This window comes from Bombus affinis, chromosome 5 (assembly GCF_024516045.1).
Source record: "Bombus affinis isolate iyBomAffi1 chromosome 5, iyBomAffi1.2, whole genome shotgun sequence".
Classification (NCBI taxonomy): Eukaryota; Metazoa; Arthropoda; class Insecta; order Hymenoptera; family Apidae; genus Bombus; species Bombus affinis.
In genome coordinates this window covers 11,236,552-11,256,325 of record NC_066348.1, presented here as the reverse complement: position 1 = coordinate 11,256,325, position 19,774 = coordinate 11,236,552, and the positions used below count along the sequence as shown (strand labels likewise).

The window sequence follows — 19,774 nt, the reverse complement described above, 5'->3', positions numbered from 1 at the left end:
GGTAGATTCGACAATGTATCTACGATTATTTCTTCGAGTCAACTCGACTTACAGTACTATTACTTAGTTATACCATTTCTTTTTTTTTTTTTTTAAGAAATTAACAAATATTTTACGAGATGATAACTCGAAACAAAAATGCAAATTTCTCATACTGCAGCTGTCATTTTCCTACTGTAATTCTTAAATTCGAGCTTCTGCGTGAATGAACACAAATGACGATAAGACCTCTTCGGTATCGCGAATACTTTCACGATATACACTCACGATAAAATAATACTGATTTCCTTGTTCACGCATTGACCGCATGTCTTCCTTGCTCATTACATGTTACTTGTTCTCCTACCGGTACACTGATCGCATACTTTGCACGGTATAATCACTGAAAAAGTTTAAAAAAGAGAAGAAAAACGCGGTAGGAACGAAAAGGGTAGAAAGAAATAGCCGAATTCTGATCGACTACACTTAGAACGTATGCATCTTAAGCCATAACGCCAGTTATAACACCACCGGATACAGGAAGACCAGTTTCCCCCATTAAGGCCAGATCTATTTCTCTTGCAGCTTGCCTACCTTCTGTGATTGCCCAAACTACCAGGGATTGTCCACGCCGGCAATCTATGTGGAATAACAATAACGCGTTAATCAGGTAATAAAATATACGAAATGAGACTTGAGAAAACGAGGATCCATTTGACGTATAGTTATTGGATGTAAAAGATGGTAATACAAATAAAACGTAAAAACTTACCTCCTGCTGCGTATATTCCATCTAAACTTGTCTTGTAATTTCCAACTGGTGTTTTGAAATTACCTCTTTCATCCATTTCCGTATTTAATTCTGTTGCAATATATTTTTCTGGACCTAAGAAACCCATAGCGAGTAAAACTAGGTCACATTTGTATATCTAAATGAAAATCAAAGCATTAGAAAAGATAGTAAAGACGCAATAAGTTACAAATTATAATTTTTACTTTTTCTGTCCCAGGAAGCTCTTCCATTTTCCAACGTCCGTTTTCCATTGTCCATGATACTGACACTGTTTTAATACCACTTACGTGACCATTTCCATCGTCTAAAAACTCCTATAGGAAGTATATAAATGAACGTGAAAGGAAGAATGGAAAACAGTAAAGGAACATATATATATTTAAGAATTTTTACGTACTTTACTCAATGTACTAAATTGACGCGGATCTCGGCCAAACTTCAAGGAAACTTCCTCATGGCCATAATCCACTTTAAATACACGTGGAAATTGAGGCCAAGGATTATCGTGCGCTCTTTTGTTTGGTGGTTCGGGTAAAATTTCAAAAGTTGTGATCGTTTTGGCACCCTACATGATAGTAATTAAAAATATACATAATGTAGAATGTATCGTGATTTCAACAAATTGTATTTTCTTTCCATTTCATCTTTTTCATCAATAGAAGCATAACTGAATTACTATATGCATTACAGTTTCGAACAAACAATAAATTTGCAGCAAATTACTTCGAAATTTTCTTAGATGTATAAAGTTGTACTAAAGATATAAATTTTACCTGTCGCAAAGACGTAGCTATACAATCACAACCAGTATCGCCACCACCTATTATAATAACATCCTTATCTTTAGCTATTAAACGCATATCTAGTGGAGCGTTATTCCCCATTTGATTCTTTTGCCAATTTTCCAAAAAGCTTACAGCAAAATGAATTCCTTCAAGGTGTCGACCTGGTATTTGTAAGTCTCTTGGCCAAGTTGCGCCAGTACATATTAACATTGCATCATATTGTTCCCGTAACTCCTACAATATATATACATACAAAAGATCAATATATACAAACAAGACAACAATCATAAAATCAAGAAATAAGTTACAGGTATGAACGTAATTACTACATAAATAAAACTGAAACATTATTTACATTAGCAGAAATATGTTTTCCTACATCGACGCCAGTCTTAAATGTAATACCCTCCGCCGCAAGAAGAGAAACCCTTCTTTGAACAACTTGTTTCGATAACTTCATAGTCGGAATACCATATTGCAGTAGACCTCCAATTCGGTCATTTCTTTCATAAACAGTCACCGAATGTCCTGCTTTATTTAATTGATGAGCTGCCGCCAAACCAGCCGGACCTGAGCCAACTACTGCTACTCTTCGACCGGTTCTAGTTGTTGGTGGATGCGGCACTATCCAACCTTGTTCAAATGCGTGATCAATTATCGCACATTCAATGTTCTTTATTGTAACTGCTGGTTCAGATATACCCAAAACACAGGCACCTTCACAAGGAGCTGGGCAAACTCTTCCAGTGAATTCTAAATATACATACGATATTTATTACGTATTAATTCAAAATTTTAGCAATCTTAAAAAATACACGTTGTTAACTACAAGCCTCATCTTTACCATTCAAATCACTTTTTTAATTGTACAGACCTGGGAAATTATTAGTTTGTAACAATTGATTTAAAGCTTCTTTCCAATTCGATTGGAAGACAAGATCATTCCATTTAGGAATGATATTTCCTAGAGGGCAACCATGGCTACTTTGACAAAATGGTACACCGCATTCCATACATCTTGCTGCCTGCACGCGTAATCCTTTACGAACCTTTTGAAAATTATAAATTTCATTCCAATCGGTAATTCGGTTTTCAACTGGCCGATAAATTCCCATTTGTCTTCTATATTTAATAAATCCTCTAAAAATTAAAATAATAATATATATATACCAATTTAAAAATTTAAGATAATTATGTGCGATTTAAATTCTGAGTAAGAGCTTTTAGCTATGTCACTGAGTCGAGAGAAACATACCTTATCTTATCCAATTTTTGCTGCTCCATATCAGTATCTACAATAGCATCTTCAATATCTTTGATCTGGATGTTTTCCGTCTGAGAACTTCCATTCGGTATTGGTTGTGTTTGTTTGGCTTCTTCGACTTGTTTTAATGCCCGCTGATACTCATACGGAAATACCTTCGAAAAAATTAGAATATCAATACATTCACAATAATTATGACTGATTAATCATCATTTACCTTAACGAACCGTGTAGTTGGTTCAGGCCACAACATCAAAAGATCTTCAGCTATTAAAGAACCAGTTTTCTCAACAAATTCTTCTAAAAGTTGTTTCACATATGCAATATCTTCTTGCTCACTTAAAGGAAGCAATTCTACCATTTCAGGATTACATTTACTGTGTATGAAAAATTAATTGATTAAGAATATATGCACAATAAATATATAATGTATGGCAAAAAAAAAAAAAAAAAAAAAGAAGAAGAAAATGGAGTGATGTACCTCTTGAACGATCCGTCTACATCTAAGACATAGGCTATCCCACCGGACATTCCAGCTGCGAAATTTCGACCAGTAAGACCCAGAATAACTGCACAGCCGCCAGTCATATATTCGCACCCATGATCACCGACACCTTCGACTACTACTATAGCGCCACTGTTACGAACGCTAAATCTTTCAGCAGCGATTCCTCGAAAATATGCTTTGCCAGAAGTTGCACCATAAAGGCAAACATTACCAACGATTACGTTATTTTCGGACTTGAAAGTAGAATCTTTTGGTGGATATATAACGATTTCTCCTCCACATAAACCCTAAAAATTATAGGAATATGTACCAAATGTGTATATGACGCATAATATGTACAATATCGATGATCTTAAATAGCTTAGTTAGAAAAACATATTTACTTTGCCAACATAATCGTTGGCATCTCCCTCGAGAGTAACATGAACGCCTTTGGTCATGAAAGCACAGAAGCTCTGACCTGCAGAACCTTTCATTTTTATGTTGATACTACCTTCAGGTAAACCAACTTCGCCATATAATCTACCAATAAAAAAAGAAAGACATAATATTACACAATTAGTCAATTGTTGAAACCATTCGCAATTACCAAAAGACGTAAGACAAAGACATTTACTTTGAAATATGGTAACTTAATGTTGCTGCAAATGCTCTACATTCGTTATTAATATTTAATTCAATATCAACACGTTTTTGTTTTCCTTTCAATAAATCCATGGCTAATTCAATGACATGATTGTCCAATCTGTTTTCTAGTTGAAAGTCTTGTTTCATCGATCCTCCCTGAATATTTACTCCAGGACGAAGTTCAAGCGCATTACGTAAAATATTATCGAGCTTTAATGTTTTAGCCTTCTCTACTGAGATATCTTCGCGAACTTTCAACAAATCCGTACGACCTATTAGATCTTGAAATTTACGTAATCCAAGGCTGGCCATGTGAGAACGTACCTAACAAAAAAATGTATCTTGTATGATTCAATGGATATTTCCTATAACAAAGATGCTTGGGAAATTATTATTGGGAATTCCTTATTTCTATTCTTAGTATCAAATACCTCTTCTGCCAATGCGAAGAAAAAATTAATAACATGTTCCGGCTTTCCTTCAAATTTTTTTCGAAGTTTTGGATCTTGTGTTGCAACACCCACGGGACAAGTGTTTAAATGACATTTTCTCATCATAGTACAACCCATGGAAATTAGTGGCGCAGTACTAAAGCCAAATTCGTCAGCACCTAAAAGAGCCGCAACCACTACGTCAAATCCTGTACGCATTTGTCCATCTGCTTGTACAATGACACGTGATCGAAGATTATTTAAGGTTAAAATTTGATGGGTCTCCGCAACTCCTAATTCCCAAGGTAATCCAGCGGATTTTATTCCTGTCCAAGTACTAGCACCAGTTCCACCATCATGGCCAGATATTACGATATGCTCTGCTTTCCCCTGTATAATATATGCCATAATAGAAGACAGTGTAGTAAAAAAAAAGGGGAAGAAGATACAAGATAAAAATGATGATTAGAAAAATGTATTTGAAAATGTATTCTCTGCTCTCGACAAGTTAAGATATACTATTTCTAGGTATGATTACCTTTGCAACACCTGATGCGACTACACCTACTCCTACTTCCGACACTAACTTGACAGAAATACGAGCATTTGGATTTGCACATTTCAAATCATAAATTAATTCCGCAAGATCTTCGATCGAATAAATGTCGTGATGAGGTGGTGGTGAAATTAGACCTACACCAGGTACAGAATGTCTAGTTGCAGCAATCTCGGCAGTAACCTATATACAGATTATATAGCTTTTACAACTCGACCATTATTCTGTGTACACTATGCTTGAGGTATAATTAATAAAGATCTGTTTTACCTTATAACCAGGCAACTCGCCACCTTCTCCTGGCTTCGCACCTTGTGACATTTTGATTTGAAGATCATCAGCATTTGCTAAATAACTCGAAGTGACACCAAAACGACCGCTGGCAACTTGCTTAATGGATGATCGTTTGTTAAACTCTGGATCTTGATTCAGATACCTAAATGACGAGTTTTACTTTACGTTATTAGGTGATTTTTTATAGGCAAATGGAAAATAAATATACGCACGCATTTAAGTGAGTGTGTGCGTGAATATGAGAATCTACAGTAATACCCGGTTTACTGTTGCAATTTTGCCGACTTAATTATCACAAATTTGTCCCCACCAATCCTTTGACCAGTTCCACAGAACAAGCGCTATGTTATTTAACTCGTGATTGACGTTATTTCAACTAGGAATGAGTCAGAAAATAAGAAAACTAAAATGTTTATATTTTTTACTTTATAAGTATCAAATTACTTCAATCAAGCTGCTGAGAATTTTCTGATGAATAAGATACCAAACATGATATATTCGTCATATTTGGATGAGTTTGAATTACACGGATAGATATGGGTATATGACACACCATACTCAAATTTTTCTCCCTATTTCATTCTCATTCAATCTCATTTTTCACTCTCGTTACTCTCGTCACTCCGATATATCCAAGAAATGAGCGGATTCAATAGAAATAACACCCAGCAACTCCCAGAACATCTACTTCCTCAGTCGAAATGAAAATCCGAACATGCGACAATTAAGTGGATATTATTATATTTGTCGTGTGTATACATGCATATGCTATTCATAAAAAAAGATATAATTTGTCATAAATTTAGAATGTAAATACCTGTCAGCATTTTCACCACCTTCGCCGGTATTCGATTTACCGCCAATACGATTCATCGCAATCGCTAATGTTGTATGTGCTTCTATAGAAATACTTCCAAAACTCATAGCTCCAGTTGCAAATCGTTTCACTATCTCAGATGCTGGTTCAACCTCTTCAATGGGTATGGATTTTTCTGATTTTTGTACTAATTCCAATTGACCACGTAAGGTGCATGCCCTGATCATTTCCATTGTAGTTTTTCGATATTTTTCATAAGCGTTCCAGTTCTTAGAATTTACGTAATCCTAAAAAAAAGCAAAAGAGATACAGAAAATGGAAAAATAGCAATTATTTCTTTTTTATCCATTCTAATAAAAAATATACGTATATTATCAATACTTTGCAAAATATATTATTAAATGAATTTACCTGCAAGCTAGCAATACTATCGGGATCATTTATGTGTTTTTCTCCACCAGATCGCCAATGATAGACTCCTGGATTGCGAATAACAAGCATATCCATAGGTTTTGTGCAATAAGTAATTTGATGTCTTTCAAATGCTTCTTTTGCCAAAATATCAAAAGTAACTCCACCAATACGAGATTGTGTACCCTGTATAGAAAATAACATGCAATAAATGTTAAAAGGTTAAATATGTACAATGAAAGTAAACGATAGAAACAATTAAGAGTACATCATTAAAACTAGTGAATCATAGCAATTACATTCATTAATTGGATCCAATTTTTAATCATTCGTACCTTTCACGATCGTATCGTTTTCAATCATCATTAAACGATTTTTTGCCGATTCGTATGATACATACCTTAAAGCATTTATTGATGACTTCGTCTGACAAACCGACTGCTTCGAATATTTGCGCTCCTTTATACGATTGTAATGTAGAGATTCCCATTTTTGCCATTACTTTAGCTATTCCTCTATCCATTGCTTCCGCATAGTTCTGTAACGATATTTCATTCATATTCATCCACCATCATTATCATTATTACCGTCGTCGTCAATATTCCCGTTCCTTCTCATACTTGTTTTATCGTTAAGTAATATAAAGTTTTAAATCGTGAACCACAACACCACAATATTAAAAAAGAACTTACCGCACATAAAGCATTATCGGTTAATGACGAATCAAGTACGCCATCCATACGAAGATTTCTTGCCATTTCAAATACTAAGTACGGACAAATGGCGTCCGCTCCATAGCCAAGTAGCAGACATATATGATGTATTTCTCTAGCTTCAGCAGTTTCTACAATGAGACCAACTTTCATACGTTGTCGTTCTTCGATCAGATTGTGATGCACTGCGCCCAAGATTAACAAGCTGCTTACAGGCACTCTAGTGATAGCAATGAAACATTATACTATTAAATAATTACTTTCTATATCATCAGACTAGCAAATCTGTATAATCACTTAAATAATATTTTCACCTTTCCGGGCTACTCAGCCGATCGGATAGAACGATAAATTGATAACCTTCTTTTGCAGCTTGATTAGCCTCCTGATTGACACGATTTAGTGTATTCACTAATCCAGGTGGACCATCTTGCACAGGATATGTTGCATCGATTATTTTAGTTTTCCAACCACGATAATTCGTTCGTTTGATTATGTCGAGATCATCCAAGGAAAGTATTGGTTGTCGTAAAAATAATCTATGTACTTGCAGTTCGTTTGGCTCAAGCATATTACTTTCTGGCCCAATAGGACAAAGCATTGACATTACGATTTTTTCTCTGAAAGGGTCTATCGGAGGATTTGTCACCTAAGAATAAATTTTAAGGAAAGAGTATAAATGTACATGTTAAAATATATTACACTTAAATATCAACTATACAGTTGTTTTCGTAAATTATTCCTACCTGAGCAAACAGTTGCTTAAAATAGTCGTAGATAAGGGGTTGAAATTGAGAAAGACAAGCTAATGGCGCATCATTACCCATAGAACCCAGTGCTTCTTTCCTATATAAGAATTTTACAATTTCAATTTATATGTAACATAATATGTGTTATATGACCAATATATCTATAGTGTAACTAGTAAATATATACACGTGTCTTCGTTTACTGATTACAATTTTAATAGTCTAAAATATAAAAGCCATGTACTTAGACTGCATCATCGGCAGAAGAAGCAAATTAATGGTTTCAAGGGTGTATCCATAGAGGGATAATCTTTTATCGCCTCCCCAAACTCGATTTACTGTAGATATTGGATTTGCATCATTCATCGCTTTTCTTTTAGCTACTTCTTTGTCCATGATCGAACCATTTTCAACAGTGCTTAGTGTCTTTTTATAATCAGCGTCAGCAGCACGTAACTCCTCCATTGTAATCTGTACAGGTAAACGTGCTTAACTGAATAAGATTTATTTATTTTGTACAAACTATTTATTATGTAAATTGTGACCAAACTAATATTATTATATAGGTAAAATTACCTAAGAATATTGTAGAATCAGACTAAAATTAATTATAAAATAAAGTAATTTCAATGTGTAAATATAGAGCATACTGTATGATTATTTGAAGAAATGTTGAGACAATACGACACTTACCATCTATGTGTAATACAAAGCATGATCACAGCATATAGGATTGTTTGCAAAGAAAAAACAAATGTTTTTTTCATTAAATACATCTTGATATAGACCTAAAGGTTAAAGGTTACAATGCATATTCACATAAATATTTGATTGTTACTTAGCTATATTTCAAAAACATTAAAAGGATGATCAACAATCACAATGATCAATGATGAAACAAAACAAAATAAAAAGAATACCTGATCTTTTAGCCATTTGGAATGTGGTCTACTTCTAGCAATTTGCAACTTCAGTTCAACATCTTCTATGATCCTTTTTTCATGCGTATCAACCAGTAGCATTCTGCCGGGTTTCAAACGGCTCTGTAAAATAGAATAAAGTGTAAATAATTCAACTGTTAAATCATATCTACTATCATCCAACATTTATATAACAACACTGTAAGATAATCCCATAAATTCATACAAATGTAATTTCTAATGATTAATTATATATCATATGTACATGATACATTAAAAAAATTAATAAAAGAAGGAATAATATTTTGTTTTTATAAAATCTAAAATAATATATATAATAAAATATAAAATAGATGCCTGTTATACTGCATATCTATTTCTTTTTTCCAAACTAATCCTCCTACAAGATTTATTCTGCAATGAATAAGAATAGTCATAGCACTCTTTCATAAAACATCCAGTTGTTGGATGTCTGTTGCCTTTTATGAACTATTTTCAAATTTTACATTAGCTATACGCGCAAGTTTCATCCTTCTCACTTTTCTTGACTTTTTCTTTTTTTAAAGAGAATTGGGCACGTTATTGAGAAAGCTTATAAAAAGCAGAACACACATAATACGAAACATAGACATGCATACACACACTTTCACACTTTTTCAATCATCGGCAGTTTCATATCTGTAACATAAAATATAAAAACAAATGACGAAAAAGCGTATAAAAATTGGAAATAATACGAAGAGAGCAAAGCTAATTAATCAAAACTCGATCGAAAGAAAAGGTCAGATAGTAAATTTGTGTCATATTACATACAGCTCTATGGAAAGAATCAATCACTCATCAATATACTTTAAGTCGCAGTCTTTTACTACTTCTGTATAAAAGTACAATATTTAATTTATGTTCAGTAAGTGCTTTCCTCCTTGTGCACATGTAGTATTATCTTTTGCAGGTGAAATTCTGTATATTAAAAACAATATAGAGAAAAAGCATATGGATAGCCGATTGCTTGTTATAAACTAAAAGCTGCTGTAAAATTTCCTCAGAAGCTAGGCCTGATCAATGCCATGTATATTTCTTCATTTACCTTTAAGACTACATTGTTGGACGGAGTGTCATAGACGCCCACTTCGGACGCCATCACCATCATGTTATCCTTAGTGACGTAGAAGCGCGATGGGCGCAGGCCGTTTCTGTCAAACAAAAATTCAGACGCCTTTTATATTACCACCTCATTGTCGCACATTAGTATTAATTGTGACTTTATTTTCTTGTTCGTTTTCTCGTATTACCTCCCTGTCAATATACATCTGTTATACTTTCTTCCTTCCACTTTCAAATCCTTTTCACTCATATACACACTGTCTTAATATTTCTTGCTCTATACCTAGCCAAGCAAATGTCCTTCTTGTTCACTAACTAGTCAATTATGAGAAACAACGATGCATTTACTATCTATGTAAACATACATTTGGTAGACAATGGATTCTTTTTGTAATTTGTAACATATGTACTTTATCTATAAGATATTCTTCTTTTGATAGTATACTATTACATTCTCTAAACATTATAATGCATGTTTACCATTTATCAAGTCCTTTCATAAATATTATACATATGTAAGTATGTATATAAATGAAAAGTATGTGTATAAGAAATTGAAAGATAATAGTAGATACAAATATAAACGTGTCAGAAAATTTATTTTACATACCTCTACATGTTTATACATACGAAAAAAACATTTCTATATGAAAATTTCCATATAAGACGTGTAACGTTCATATAAGAGAATATATATAAGAGAATACATAAGAGAACGTGTACATAGATGTTTGGTTTTAACCGTTTGCACTCGAGAGGCGACTCTCAGTCATCACGGCGTTCCGTGCTGCAAGTCCAGTGACGAGCGAGAGAAGACAGTCTCTATTTATGCTAGATTTCGACATCTCCAATTGATGAGAGTGAAATATTGATTCGTAAATTGGTTCCTTAGCTCTTTGTGTTCTTTGTGTTAGGAAATGTAAACTGTTAGACTTTAAAATAGAGATAAAATATTTAATCCCATATTCCTCTGAAACTATGGTTCTGACAACGTCTCCAACGTTAGTTTGGATTCGAAGATCATGGGAAAAGTATTATAGTTTAGAAACCATAAAAAAATGGTTTTCGGAAGTTAAATTAGCTCAAATGAAGATGAACTTGATTTTGAACTGTTGGAAAATGAGATCAATTATATTCAAGAATGCATCTTTGTGAATGCATTATAAATTATTATATAAAAAAGAAATACAGAAATTAATATTACAAAATCGTGTTTTCAAAGATGTAAATATAGATAAATTATTAGAATATAATGTTTTTGTAAGTTAATTTGCATATAAAATCAGTTTATGCTAGCTTAAAATACACGTCACGTATACGCTAAATCATCCGGAGTAGCTGCTACGCCCGAACGAAAAAGTTCTCGAATGCAAAGGGTTAAAATTAATATCACATACATATCATTTACTATATTCAATTATGTACATCATTTTCATGAGAGTTTTCTTCAAATAACACTTTAAATTCTTTTTGTAAAAGGAGAAAAACAAAAAACATATTATGACAGTGTGCCATTAGGTTTTTTCAGCTGATATGTTATTTATAATAATGCCTATGACACACATACAAATCATATCAAGGTTTTAAATACATACAACTGAGTAAATCTACGTGAAAACGACCAAATGAAATAATAAAAAAAATTTCTAGAGAAAAGAATTATTAAATGAAAATTAAATATTAAATTTTACCTGTCTAAGATAGCACCAACGTAGCGTCCATCTGTAAAGGTTAAAAGAGCAGGACCATCCCAAGGTTCCATCGCACAAGCAGCCCAATGGTAAAAATCGCGCTTCTCAGATGCCATCGTTAAATCGTTTTGCCATGCTTCTGGTACCATTGTCATTACTGCCTAAATGTATATTTCCTTTACATTTCCGTCAATCGATGTGAATAAATCGAGAGAATATGCATTACACATAAACGTTCCACATACCTCTGGCAAAGACCGCTGTCCTACCATTACTAAAAATTCCAAAACACAATCAACGGCCCCTGAGTCCGAGAGATTCGGTTCTACCACTGGATAAAGTTGTTTCAATTTTTCCCCATAAACCTTGCTACTCATCACTCCTTCTCGTGCCTTCATTAAATTTACGTTTCCTCTTAAAGTGTTGATTTCACCATTATGCGCTAACAATCTGCAAACACAGAACACCGTGAATGCTGTGTACGTATATAGCAGTTTATGATCACTAACAATATTGCTTACCGAAGAGGATGCGCCCTTTCCCAGCTAGGAAATGTATTTGTTGAAAATCTTGTGTGAACTAATGCCAGATAGGTTTCAAATTTTGGAGACTGCAAGAAATATGTACAAGTTAGGATAATAATCATGATATACCATATATATGTACACTCTAATGAATTCGAATTCACCTTCAAATCTAGGAAATAGAGCCACAACTGGTCCGCCGTCAATTGTCCTTTATAAACAACCGTTCGTATAGAAAGTGAGCATATATAGTATCTAATCCCTGGTCGTGGTATGGAATGAGACGATCTTTTTCTCAAAATAAAAACCTGCAATGAAAATCAAGATTGGCATTGCAATTCGATAAGTCGATATTACAAGCTTAAACGGAAAATCAAAATATTGGAACGCTGTAAACAATTTTACTTGATTTATATCTTCTTTGATTTCTTTAAAGTTTTGATTGCTCAATCGAATTTATCTGTGTAAATTAATTTAAATATTTATTAACGTAAATATTTATTACGAAGAACAAACCTATTATAATTACATGCAAGTACTACTACATAACTTAAGTTAATAATTCGAATAAAAATATATAGATAACAATATACATATTATATAACAACATATAACTGTAATAATTAATAATTTTAGCGAACGGAGGAGAAACATTGTCCGAAACAATACTCACTTGCCGTTCAAGATTAATATCGTCTTGATCACCAGTGACAAAGACTTGACGCATGTAAGGTTCGCATTTTCGTGCCACTTGGCCAATTCTTGTGTTATCTGTTGGAACATCTCGCCAACAAATTAACTGCAATACGAAGATAGTATATTTATTGCAACGTGTTTCATTTTTACCCGTTGTCAGAGAAATTCTTCATGCAATGCAATGAATCGGAGAAAGTGGTTGGAAAAAGATAATATAAACCATACCCTTAAATTGCACTCTTCAACTAACTTTTCAAAAGCAGCCTCAGCTTCTTGATGAGAATTTTGATCAAGAAATAGAATACCGGTGGCATAACGACCGAATTGAGGTAATTCGACATTTTGTCGTTCGCTGAAAAATAAAATGGGTACATGTATTTGAAGTGATGATTTTTGTCTAAAATATTATTTAATATAACGCGTATAAACTTTGATGGCGCGTCTGATGATTAATATTAATAGAAGTACTGACAATATTTTGTTTGTCCGTTCAAATTTCAATATAATTAACACTCAGATATTCATTTGTGCGCGTCTACCTTTTTTCCTTTTTAAATTGATGAAGTTAAGAATGAGAAGAAATGCTTAAGCATGAATTTAGGCTTAATTAGGCGTGCATAAACGCGGATAGATAACAAAGCACGGACCGGATTACGAGCTGAAGTACATATATCGATACGATACTTGCAAGAACAGCCTTTCTTATCATTCTCTTCTCTCCAGACAAACTGTGCTAAAGGCGTCATTAATAGGATCCTAGATTAGAATAATCAATATCACTGAAGTGATTAAATTTTGAAAAGATGGCACTCTTAGAAAAATTAGTTGGGGGATCAAGCTTCAAATCTGCAGTACAATTTCAGATCCAAAAATTGTGCAATAGTTAATGGCATGGCAAATCGGAATTCCCATTTTTAATACAAACGCGATTATTATCTATGATACAAATACACATGTACATATAGCGAATATATACTATTGACCTTAGTGACTATTTCCGCATGGTGAAATTAACTTATTGAGCATAAAATAGATATACTTAATCTGCTGTCGCACGTCATATGAAAAAGATCTTTAAAAACAAAAGCAACCGATAAGTAGTTGAAAAAAAAGAGAAAATTTAAGACTTTACTACATATGAATATACATATAAGTTTACATCGTAGCTATTTAGAATTAAACAGCCATGGTTATATAGACAATATAGCCAGATATTATTTGTTAATAATAATAACAAAAATAGCTAAATAATAATAATATAGTTGATAAGAAGGTAAACACGCATTATTATGATGTACTTGTTGACGTAAAGTGAGATAACCTAGAATTACGCCGTCGATCTGTACGAATTATGAAATTAAACGCACGCGTTATTGGATGCACCGTTTTATTAATACGTCACAGAATGATAAAGGAATGGAAGATTGACGAATCTCGATGTTATCTCTTACCGTAATTCATCGGCGTAATACTCGTGTGGAATTGCACAAAGAACACCGGCCCCGTCACCGGTATCGTTATCGCAGGCGCAAGCACCACGGTGGTTCATACGTGCCGAGAGAATTTCTGCATCGCGAACAATCTGTAACAGAAGAAAAAAGAAATATGTTTCAGTGGATTTGCATCACCAAGATAAAAATGCGTATTATTAAAAATGTCTAGTAGGGAAATAAAAGATAGACATTTGACACAAAAAGAAAAACTATGACTAATGAAATATGATAAAAATTATGTGTGTGATTTCCCACAGTCGCGTGGTAACTCACTTTATGGGACTTTTTCCCATCTATTGCAACAATGAATCCAACACCGCAAGCATCCCTTTCAAGTGTTGGATCGTAGAGAGCCTGCTTCGGAGGAAAAGACCAGGATTCGGCTTCCTGCATGGTTTCTATTTAAAAGTTTCCACTGATTTTAAAGTAAATCTTAAGAATTTCACTCCCAACGAAAAATACCAAGTAGAAGAAAGTGTAATCGTATTGTGTCTGGAGAAACTGCAAGAAAAAATAAAAACAAATTATATACCAAAAGAAGAAATGAATAGAGAGAAGAAAGTAATTATTAATTGTTAAAAATTAATCGAATTGTTACAATCAGAAGTTTTATACCAAAATGGGAGCCGCGCAGAGATACATAGATACACCGTGTGCGAAATACGAAAATCGAATGTACTTACTTGGGCGCACGGACGTGCTCTCGCGCGCGGGCGCGCGCGCGCTCCATTGATTCATTACGTAAAATGTACGCGCGTAAAATCTACTTAATCGTCTAATGCAATAGATAAACTGTGACCGTGAAGGGAGAGATCGCCATAGACAGAAAATAAAAGTGGGAACAAACAGGTATTGCGCAGATGATCCAACAGATTAAGATTAAATGTGAACTCGACTTTATTCGAGACTCGATCAATGCTAATTTTTACACGACATACTTATACGGATATATTCTATATACGTATATACGTATATATGCAAATAGAAGAACAAATGTCCTTACAAATGTAATTTAAGTTCAGAACATGAAATTAATATGTCTACTTCTTGATTTCGTGATTCCTCTTCTATATACACGTTCTATATGCTGTGTACTGTATACATTGATCAGGATGTTACTTACGGTTAAAATGTTCCTTCTCTCTCCCACCTTCCCACATGTTCACGTGCGCGCACCATATACAATGTTCGAATTGAAATTTGATGTATCGCGAATCCGATCTGGTAAATTATTGATATCACTGATCAGAGGTCACCTCTGCGGTCGATGTCGAAGGCGTAGATTCTTATATTCATACTCTTCTATCAAAGGTAATGCGAAACTAGACCTTGTTATTGCGCATATTATACTGAACCGATCGATCAACAAACAATAGATACCATTCCTTATGCTCTATTCGCAAATAATTATCCGTTCTGTTTTAATGATTGCAACCAACCAATATCGCTACCAATCAGATAAATAAACTTTACCTATCTTAAACGTATTAATAAATATATTTATTTCATATTTACACCTAACCTTCCGCCCCCGTCCCATCTAACTCTTGATACGTATATATAACATTTAGCTACTAACTCTGATTAATACACGTTGGCCTCGCGCAGTCGCACGTTATAATTAGTTTTCAATTTTTGTAACAATCACAATTGTCACATAAACCAGATCTGTTGGAATAAAAAGCTACGAAATATTCGAAAAAATGAAAAGATGTATCTGTGCGCGTATACGTGTGTATACGCATGCACATACAAGGGCTAAGTATTTGTTCTCTCACAACAGCTATATCGAAGAATTCTTGTCTTACTAACGTCGGTTCTTTTCAACAGTTATCTATTTTATTGTCTCTTGCCGTCTTCCATTTACCTTCCCTATATCTTGCTATTTTGAATTTTTTCGTATGTAGTCGTCTCACAGCTTCATCATCTCGTCATTTCGTCATCTTACCGCTGTCGTTGTCGACGACGATAAATGGCTGCACTATCATTACAGCTATATATCGTTGCGACTACTTTCTCATCCCGTCTTGGTACCTCACGATTCATACCGCTAGACGACTATCCAGAGCTTTGTACATCTTTACTCCTTCACTATTTTCTCTTTTTCTCTTTGCTCTTTCATCGTGTCATGCTCCCACTACATATTTTTCTTTCGCCTTCTTCTTCCGGTACATTTTATGCTTGACCATCTAACCAACGCTCATGTCCCAATTAAACTCCAACAAAACTGGTTATCCTTTTTCAAAAAGTTTACTTTTCTCCAATAATTTTCATCTAATATAAATTCTATAGTATCCATTTGTTTCCACGAAAGCTACATTCTGTATTTACGGGGTAACCCATCTCAAAGTTGCATAACTTTTCTTTTTATTATATGTACATTTTTCAGTTTTTGCATCAGATATTTAAAGTTTGTTTTTTTGAAGATTTATAACAGAAAAACTCACAACAGAGCAACAACATGTACTTACCAAACCTACCCTTGCTTTTTTCTTAATTTTAAATACGATATTGTTTAGGGAAGATTAGTTTGACACTACTTTACGATACGTATATTCTAATTCTTATAAATGATACACTTTTTCTATATTTTTTCTTACATGTAGGTCTGTTTTGGTCTTCGCTGAAAAGGATGTATAGATAACTCTACGATGTAATATTAGAAAAGGGTAAGAAAATTTGAAGCAAGAAATACTAAAATTAATACAGGCAGAGTAAATTATGAGTATCTTAATCCTACGAAATCGAATCTCTGATACACATATGCGACACATCAAATTTTAATATGTACGTAAGTACATACTTGATAGATCAGCAACATTTTTCGTTTACTTGGCAATTCTGTAAAATACATTTCCAACGAAGATAGTTTTGGCTAGTGTAGATTGTAGATATTTGGCGCTTTGCCAACTCAATAGAATCTCGAAAACTCAGTCTTCCTTAAAATACATTTCTATTTCAGTAACATGAAAGTCATTGATAATACCGAAAGTTAGTTTACATACTTCCATCACTACCTGTGTGTAAGAATATCGTTATAATTTGTAAATTAAAAAAAAAATGTCAATCTATTTTCAGTTTCTATTTTTGAAAATCTCTCACAAAATCGACAAAATATCATCGATAGATACTGTTTTTATTCCCTCTTTTTCTATTCATTCATTTCTTCTCTTCCTTTTTCATAGACAAATTATAATTGTCTGTGATAAACTACTAATATTACCGCTTATAAAAAAAGATTTATCATATCTCGCTTATTACTTTCCTCTTCTCCACATGTCAACTATTATAATATACAGTTCGAAAATAATTATCTTGAATTAGTTGGGACATTTTTATTTTGAAGATAACGATAATATTCCGGGAACGGAAACTCCCGTTATCGTTAAAAGTGCACTATATGGATTATATGCATGTAGTGATGTACTATCATATCAGTAGATTTTCTTTAGCAATTTTTATCTTTCTAATCTTTTCTTCTAATCTTTTCCATTATTATAATCCTAATAATCCTTTATAATTCTTTATAATCTTTATTAAATTATGTGATGTTAAATGATCATTCCTTATCAATTATCACTTAATTTCTACCAATAAAACTCCATACGAGAAATTTCATCATATTTTCTCTAGCAGCTCTAATAAAGATGTGATTAAGTGCATTAGAAACAAATATTAAGAATTAAAGATTAGAATTACTTGGAAAATAGATATTACATGGAAGGATTATATATGAATTACGTGTTTTAATCATAAATGAAATTAATAATAACACATTATCAATATCTCGAATTTCGAGTTTGATTTGAATGTTAAATAAACAGGTTTTCTAAACACTTCCAATGAATTTTCCTTTTTATATGACTGGTAGAACGGTTAGTCGTTTTTATACACACGTAGTATGTGCATACATACAGTCATACGCAACGTCGATGATTCGACATTCACCGATGTTAACGATCGATAATTTATATCCCATTTCCCATTTAAGATTATACCATTAACTTAATATCTCTATGAGGTGTTTCACTGCACGAACAAAATATTTACAAGAGAGATTTTTATGTTTCTACATATGTTGATCTATATACCATATCATACTTAAACAATATATCCAATAAAAATAATACTTCTTTGGACTAAATTAAACTAGTTATTCACCATTAGTCTTGTTCATGCGTATGCAATCCAAATTAAAACAACTTAGTAGATTAAAGTAGAAATATGAACGAAATAATACTTACCTATATGTTGAGCCGTTTCAATGACAAATAACACGCATGTGCTTAATCCGTACTGATTAGTTTGCAAAAATTAGAAATTATGTTCCTGTATTCAATGTTCCAACTTATGCTTCTATCCTCCTTTCTTCTACTTAATAACTGTTTCTTCCGTTTCTGAACCAATTCTCATACATATAGCATACATGAACATGAACAGACGTAAATCAGCCAATATTTTCTTTCAAGTATGTTCACTAAAACAATTTTTCACTGATGTCTTCAAAGTGTCCACAATAATAAATGTCTCTACGTAAAAAAGTACTTGAGGCTGAATGGATTTTTGTTATTCTTTTAAAGAATTCACTTTTGTGCCACGAATTCGGCTAAAGCGTAAGCGTAATAATCACTTACTTATAATTATAATATATCGAATCGACTAACACGATTTGTCCAAATTTAGTTTAAGACACCTGACGATATCCTACGGATCAAAGAGGAAATGTTTCCTTCCACCTGACGCGACTATGCCGCCTCTCTCGGGAAATTTCCAGTCAATGTCAGCTAAATTGTAACACGTGTATGCGCTCTCTATCGTATGGTTCTCTATTCTCTATATGCATGCTATATGCAATGCGCCAGTCGATGTCGATATGGATGAAAGGACTTTGATTGGCTGATTGGTTACACACCGAAATATCTGAAAAATAAGCTTTTTATGCAAAATAAAATTGACGCAATGAAGATTTCACCGTGTTTAAATTTCTTTACTTTTAATTTCATTTATCAGTTATATCGTTAAACTTTGCTACGAAAAGTGACAAGTAGTTTATAAACTTTTAATTACATTAAAGAAACGATATGAGATCTGTATTACAGATGATAGAATACTAAGATTTAGAATACTATAAATATGATTCTTTGGAATTTTCCGATATTAAGTAACGTATTTTTACTCGAAACAAATTAAATTCAGTTGTTTATTCTTACTATTTTTTTATTTTTTATACTATTTTATTTTCTATACTATTCTTACTATTTTTTTATTTTCTCCTCAGAAACATGTATGTATATGTATATCATTTATAATTTAATTTTCTAATGGTATTAAGTCAAATATGCGTCATTATAGCATTTTTATGAAAAATTGAAATTTTTCTACGTTATAAAGTTTGTATTTCAATATAATATATATATAT

General features: G+C 33.0%; 1 protein-coding gene and 1 long non-coding RNA gene across 4 annotated transcripts; one reads left to right on the top strand and one right to left on the bottom strand.

The window, feature by feature from the left end:
* Nucleotides 1-75: 75 nt before the first annotated feature.
* LOC126916388 (uncharacterized) lies at nt 76-15,627 on the bottom strand. 3 transcript variants are annotated; one of them, XM_050722156.1, is made up of 33 exons: nt 15,479-15,627; nt 14,629-14,856; nt 14,314-14,444; nt 13,088-13,214; nt 12,840-12,965; nt 12,331-12,474; nt 12,164-12,252; nt 11,888-12,092; nt 11,643-11,803; nt 9,935-10,040; nt 8,848-8,970; nt 8,172-8,398; nt 7,925-8,024; nt 7,493-7,827; nt 7,158-7,398; nt 6,866-7,003; nt 6,466-6,651; nt 6,055-6,341; nt 5,214-5,379; nt 4,926-5,126; nt 4,388-4,777; nt 3,946-4,280; nt 3,713-3,851; nt 3,303-3,616; nt 3,039-3,198; nt 2,813-2,976; nt 2,432-2,697; nt 1,913-2,310; nt 1,546-1,791; nt 1,170-1,337; nt 976-1,086; nt 752-908; nt 76-618 (listed from the first exon to the last, which is right to left on the bottom strand). In XM_050722156.1, exons 2-33 carry the CDS (start codon nt 14,746-14,748, stop codon nt 482-484), a joined length of 6,198 nt encoding a protein of 2,065 aa, XP_050578113.1. In that variant the 5' UTR covers nt 14,749-14,856; nt 15,479-15,627; the 3' UTR covers nt 76-481. The 3 variants fall into 3 exon arrangements, with proteins under 3 accessions (XP_050578113.1, XP_050578115.1, XP_050578114.1); XM_050722158.1 differs by lacking the exon at nt 15,479-15,627 and adding an exon at nt 15,039-15,190; XM_050722157.1 differs by lacking the exon at nt 15,479-15,627 and adding an exon at nt 14,971-15,052.
* Nucleotides 15,523-19,319, top strand: LOC126916424 (uncharacterized). Its single transcript, XR_007710552.1, has 2 exons — nt 15,523-15,666; nt 19,039-19,319. It is a non-coding gene; the product is annotated as an uncharacterized LOC126916424 (long non-coding RNA).
* Nucleotides 19,320-19,774: the final 455 nt, after the last annotated feature.

Coding starts and splice junctions, on each gene's coding strand:
- LOC126916388 (XM_050722156.1), bottom strand. CDS start 14,748: ATGCAGGAAGCCGAATCCTGGTCTTTTCCTCCGAAGCAGGCTCTCTAC. Junction 13,215..14,313: donor TATTACGCCGATGAATTACG/GTAAGAGATAAC, acceptor TTTATTTTTCAG/CGAACGACAAAATGTCGAAT. Junction 1,338..1,545: donor TAGCTACGTCTTTGCGACAG/GTAAAATTTATA, acceptor ACTATCATGTAG/GGTGCCAAAACGATCACAAC.